This window comes from Octodon degus, unplaced genomic scaffold (genome assembly GCF_000260255.1).
Source record: "Octodon degus isolate 3935 unplaced genomic scaffold, OctDeg1.0 scaffold00007, whole genome shotgun sequence".
In the NCBI taxonomy this organism is placed as follows: Eukaryota; Metazoa; Chordata; class Mammalia; order Rodentia; family Octodontidae; genus Octodon; species Octodon degus.
Genome location: NW_004524583.1, coordinates 17,622,688 through 17,628,878, shown reverse-complemented (window position 1 = coordinate 17,628,878; position 6,191 = coordinate 17,622,688). Strand labels below are relative to the sequence as shown.

Sequence of the window (6,191 nt, the reverse complement as noted above, 5' to 3'; positions counted from 1 at the left end):
CTACACAGCTCAGACTTGTAGTGATCCTCCTGTGTCAGCCTCTCCAGCACTGAGATTACAGGTGTGCCACCACGCCCTGTTCTAGTGGCCAGCATGATGTACGCGGGGTTCCAGGGCCTGCACAGCATGCAGTACCAGAAATCAAACCTGGGCTCTTGTGCTTGCCAGGCAGGTGCTTAGCCCGCTGAGCTATCTCCCCAGCCTAGTTTTCTTCATTTTTTTCAGCAGCTGACTTAGCAGACTCAAGTGTTGCCAGGGACGTAGCTCAGCGACATAAGCACCTGAGTAAGTAAGGCACTGAGTTCAATCCCTGTACCAAAATATTATAAATAAAAATAAGCCTGCATCAGATTAATCATGCTTTGAATATCTTTTGCGACAGATAGTAAGAGTTGATGGATATGTAAGAGAACTGATTTCAATATTAAAGTATTGAATAAAATGTTCTTTTTACTTGAAAATTAAATAAAAATAAGAATCAAGTGTCCATTGGAACACATAACTCTCACTTTCTTTCTTTCTTTCTTTTTTTTTTTTGGTGGAACTGGGGATGAAACTCAGGCCCTTGCACTTGCCAGGCAAACACTTATTCTACTGAGCTATCTCCCCAGGCCCATAACTCCCATTTTCAATGCATTAGTTACTAACACATTGGAATATTGGTTCATTCTGAAGAAGAGCAATTAGGAAATCCAGAGGGAGATGGCGCTGTATGTGGAGTGCTTGTAGCATTTTCCACTTCACAGTAAGAAACGATGTGTCCCTCTGTCAGGTATGTTAGTGGAGAAATGACCCTCTCTTTTCCTTGTCTTGTCCCTGGCTGCTTATGTCCATTGAGTGGAAGTGGAAAATAGGATTTCTGCTTCAGAATTCTTGACTGGGAGATTTTCTCCTCTGCCTTCCGTGAGTCAGGCTGCAGGGGCAAAGTTGGACTCGTCTGGCCATTAGCCTGTGCATATAATGAAGTCTCATGAATGTGAATGAATAGGCTTACATTGGACAAAGGAAGTGAGTTTTTTGCCCAGTTGGTTTTATTTTATTCGGAATTCATCAACTCAGATATAATGTAATACTGTATCTGGGGAAACCTTTAGTGCTCTTGCTGATGTACGCCTCCCGTATGCTTTTCTGCCGTGATGGAGAAGTACTGTCTGTGCTCCATTTAGGGGGTGCTTTATATTATTCCCATATGAGTGTCTGGAATGGAAAAACAATTATGGGAAGTCTGAGACCAATTTCTTTTTGTGGTACTAAGAATGGAACCAGGGCTTCATACTGAGCTACATTTCCTTTAAGTTTTTGTTTTTTGGGGCTTTTTTGGCGGTACTAGGGATTGAACTCAGGACCTTGTGCTTGCCAGGCAAGCACTTACTCTACTGAGCCATCTCCTCAGACCTTCCTTTAAGTTTTAAAGTTTGAGACAAGTTCTCACAAAGTCACTAAAGTTCCCAGAATGCTGGGATCATGGGCGTGAGACCCCCAGCTGGAACAGCTTGGTGCTTGTGGTGACCTCAGCTTATTTTTGAGATATAAATTCTTAACCAGTTCATTGCTTCAAAGTCATATTCAAATACAAAAACTAGAGCAAAACCAAATCTAAATAAACTTTAGGTTGGCCGCTATTTGTGATTACTTCCCTCATCAGTACAAATAATCTGCTTGTCTCCGGCTAGACAGACCAGAAGCTCTGAGTCGGTGGGAGTTTTTCAGAAACAGACGCTAGCTCTTTTTTCTAAGTTGCTCAGGGAGGGCTAAGGGTGTAGCTCAGTGGTAGAGCATTTGCGTGGAATACAAGAATTCAATCCCCAGTAATCATCACTCCTCTCAAAAAGTTTTTTTCCAGAGAGTGTACATCTTGCAATCTCAGAGAACATGCTTCACTGCAAAGATAAAGAATGGAGAAAAGTGAGACCCTGCTTGGGGCCAGCCAGCCTCCTCGCCCTGACAGGGTCTTCAGCATTTGGAGCTTGTGTCTCCTCCCCCATCTCTGTATTCCTGTCCTTACAAAAGCTCTACTGCGAGGCCACATTATGCTGTGGTCCTCAGAGGAGACAGATGTGGCTTCCTTTGTGACTTATTGTCTGAGATTCTTTGTTTTGTGTGACTCTGCAGCTCTGTGTGGTGTAGACCAGATTTGATTTTTCTTGAATGTTTTGACAGTTGATGTTCTTTATAAATTCCTTAGATGGTTTTCATACTTAAAAAACAAAAACAACAACAACAACAACAAAAAAAACACTCAGTCTGACAATCACAAGTGTGACCACTGCAGGAACTAATTGTGTATTTGAGAGAGGCTGGTTACCAGAATACCTGAACATCTCGCGATAGAGCAGCAAGAATGTGGGGGTGTAGCCCAGTGATAGAGACTTGCATCCTGCTGTAATCAGGGTTTGCAAGGGAAACAATTTAATGCGGGGACACAGAATTTATAGGATTACTTTGTAGTAGTCACCCAAAGAGTCAAACACAAAGGAGTGCAGGAGATCTGTCCACATACAGAGACCCAGAGAATCTAGCTGAAGATCTAGAGCCCATGGCAGTGTCCTGCCCGTGTCCAGCTGAAGGCCTAGAGCCCATGACAGTGTCTCAAGCAGGCCTGTCTCACAGGTCTACCCTGTCCAAAGGTCAGAGGTGGAGGCTAGAAAGTCTGCACCAGTGAGATGAGGGATCTGTGCCGGCAGGCTGAGGGATCCGTGCTGCAGCCAGGAAGTGATCTTGAAGTCAGGACCAGAGCGTCCCACAAAGAGAACTGCAGTGATTCTCAGTGACAGCGAGAACCCAGGCTCCTCCGGTGGTAACAGCTGAGTTCGTATCAGGGCAGCCAGCACAACAGCTTGTCCAGGAGGTCAGCAGCACACCATCTTCCCATCCAGTTCTCCTTTTCTTTTGCTGGCTGCAGTCCTCGGGAGGCCCTCCACACCTAGCGCCACTCTGATTCAGTTCAGCTGGGTGCTACAGGCTGCTCACCAGCTGTCAGTCCACCCCCTACCCTGTGTGAGGCCCTTGGTTCAGTTCCTAGCACTGCAACAAAACAAAAGCATACCTTCAAGTGTAGGGGAGGAAAAGAATCACTTCCCTCTCCTGTCCTAAGTTTTTGCTTGTCCAGGACCCCTGAAATAAAAGAAAAAGAAACGATGTGTTTTAACATACATATGTCACGTAAACAAGGGAGATGCTCATGGAAAAATGAGTAACTCCAAAAGAGGTGTTTAAGTAGGCTGAGTCAAGAAGATTGCCGTGAGTTCAAGATCAGTGTGGGCTACTGAGTGAGACCCTGTCTCAAAAAACAAACAGCAGGGGCTGGTGAGATGATTCAGTGGTCTAAAGCATCTACTTAGAAGAAGCTTAGCAAAGCACAGGGGACCGCGGTTCAATCCCCCAGCACCACATGCCAGCCAGCCCCGCCCCCTGGTGGGCTGAGCTGGCCACACACACACACACACACACACACAAATAAAAAAAAAAAAATTAAAATTTAAAAAAAACAACAAACAAACAGCAAACAAACAAAAAATAGCCAGGTGTGGTGGCATATGGCTGTAATCCCAGCATTTGGGAGACTGAGGCAGGAGGACTGCTGGGAGTTTGAGGCCATCCTGGCATAAATAGTGAATTCAAGGTCAGCCTGACCTGTATAGTGAGACCATGTCTCAAAAAGACAAACAAAACCAAAAAAAGAAAAAGAAAAAAGGAAAGAAGAAAATCCCAGATTTTCTTTTTTTTTTTTTTAGATAGTATACATACGAAAAACAAAGGGTGTGTGGGAGGCCACTTACAGGGAGGTGACCAGGACAGGTAAACAAAAGTAAGTTTTGTTCAGTGGCTTGGTTGTTGGCCTTCTCCACTGATGAGGGTTTCTTGCGACTTAGTGTTCTTTCTTCCGGTGCAAGGAGGATGCACTTGCAGACTGAGGCTTCCTTTAGGGAAGTGAGTTTCCCTTACAAAAGGGCAACCTCTGTTTTTCAGAGCGTCTTGTAATCAGCAATTGATCGAAGTGATCAGCTCGCACTGACCCTTATAGGAGGCGTATTTTGGGGTGGCCAGTTCTGGTCTCACAAAAGCAAAGGGATCTGTCTCCATCTGCTCTCTGAGTGCCCGGTGCCAGGGATCCAGTAAGAAAACCCCCAAACCTGCCATTCATTTCCTTCCTGGACCCCAGTAAGTGATAAATAATAAAGCCAATACCAGGGCAAAGGGGCTTGGGAAAGAAAGTAGATTCATCAAGTTTAGTACCCTGAGAAGAGAGAGAGGAGGGACCAGGACGATGGCTCAGTAGAATAAGTGCTTGCCTGGCAAACGCAAGGGCCTGAGTTCGATTCTGGGTTCCACCAAAAAAAAGAGAGAGAGGAGCAAGTGTCCCTTTTTTGTTGTGTTTATTTTTTAGCCTGCAGACCCAAACAAACACACTATTTTTCTACAAGTTAAGCATCATAGCAAATTACACACCTTATGTTAGTTGATACACATTAAAGAATAAGCATGGGGGCAGGGGAGATTGCTCAATAGAATAAGTGCTTCCCTGGCAAGCTGCAAGGGCCTGAGTTCAATCCCTGGTCCCACCAAAAAAGAATAAGCATGAGGGTTGGCCAAATAGCTCAGCAGACTAAAGTGCTTGCTTAGGCAGGCACAGGGACTGGAGTTTGATCCCCGGCATGTCATGCTGGCCCTGCCCCTGGGGCACGCTGATACAGTGATGAGACTGGGCGTGGTGGAGTGTGCCTATAACCCCAGCCCTGGGGAGGCTGAGAACAGGAGAATCACTCTTGAGTCTGGTCTGTGTAGTGGGACCCTGTAGACCCTGTACTAAATGCAACAACAACAAAAATAGAAAAAGAAAAAAGAATAAGGGGGGGAGGCATTGCACATTCTAATGTTATGTGAAGGTCACCCGAATTTCTTGGTGCTGTTAGTGGAAAGAAAGGTTATGCACAACATCTCAGTCATTTAGCTGTGGCTTTTCTTTAGAATTTAGAATGTTAGGCTAAGGGAGAGAGAAGTTAGAGGATGACTCAGGAAAGGTCAGCCACTGTTACAGTTTGGATGTTATGGGTTAGGTGACCAGAGGGGTCAGTGAGAGGTGAGCGGGGTACTGGGGACTCATTCATTCATGTCCCCCGACCCATCCATCCTAAGCCTGCCAAGCCTGTCATCCTATAGAACCTTTGAATTCAGTCTTAAGCACTATGCAGGACCGCACTCTCCTGAGCAACTCCGCCTATTGGGCATTTGTATAACATGAAGAAAAAGTTGGTAGGTAGTATGCCTGGCAAGTGCAAGATCCCAAGTTTGATCCCCAGTACCAGGAGGGGTGGGGAGGAGGTAGTGGCCTCATTCTCTTCATTTTCTCTCTCCCGTGTCCCGTATCCTTATCAGGCCAAAGTAGAAGAAAAGATCCAGGAAATCTTCAACTCTTACAAGTTCAACCACCTTGTACCAAGGTAAGCTGTGGGTAGGAGGTGAAAGGCCTGGGCGGGGGGGATGCCTCCCACGTGGGCACCAGTTGCCTCTGCACCTTCTGTTTGGCCATGAGGAGCAGCTGCCGTAGACAGGTGTTTCCTGCCCCTGCGGCTACCTGGATATGCATGTGGCCCCCGTTCCCGCCTGCGCCAGTGCACTTGGGAGGAGGTGTGCCACTGTACAAGTTGTCGGTTGTTTGATAACCTATGAGGTTTGAAGATGGGGAGAGGAATTTAGGTTTTTAATTAATTGTGGCCTGCTGCTTTTGGTGTTCACGCAAATACTCAATTTTCTCTTTGTTTACCTTGCTTTTTAGAACAAATAGATTCCAGGGGGTAGCAAGGCATAGATTCCTTTAATGGAAATCTTTATTGTTCTGCAGTGCTGGAAACTGAACCCAGGGCCTTACCCATTCGAGGGCCTTACGCATGGCAGGGCCTTACCCCTGAGCTACACCCAGGCCAAAATCATTTGACGAAAAATTGAGAAACCTAAGTTTATCTAGCCTCGTCCTGGTTGAGATTTAAGCGGCAGATTCCAAAGATGGAATTCCAGATGGGAAATGCAGTGTTTTCTGGAGCTTAGCATACTGAAGTCTTCAATCTCTGGGGTCAGAAATTCTAAGAAAGGGGGCCAGGGAGATAGCTCAGTAGTATAAGCGCCTGCCTAGCAAGCGCAGGGTCGAGTTCAATCCCTGGTACTGCAAAAAAAGAAGAAGAAGAAGAAGAAGA

The 6,191-nt window shown here is 45.9% G+C and overlaps 1 protein-coding gene across 1 annotated transcript in view; it reads left to right on the top strand.

Moving 5' to 3' along the window:
- Fntb (farnesyltransferase, CAAX box, beta) overlaps positions 1-6,191 on the top strand; it is an 88,400-nt gene that overhangs the window by 23,344 nt on the left and 58,865 nt on the right. Inside the window, exon 2 of the mRNA XM_004624783.2 lies at positions 5,377-5,441. Coding sequence (XP_004624840.1) covers positions 5,377-5,441 — 65 coding nt within the window. The remainder of the gene's footprint in view (positions 1-5,376; positions 5,442-6,191) is intronic.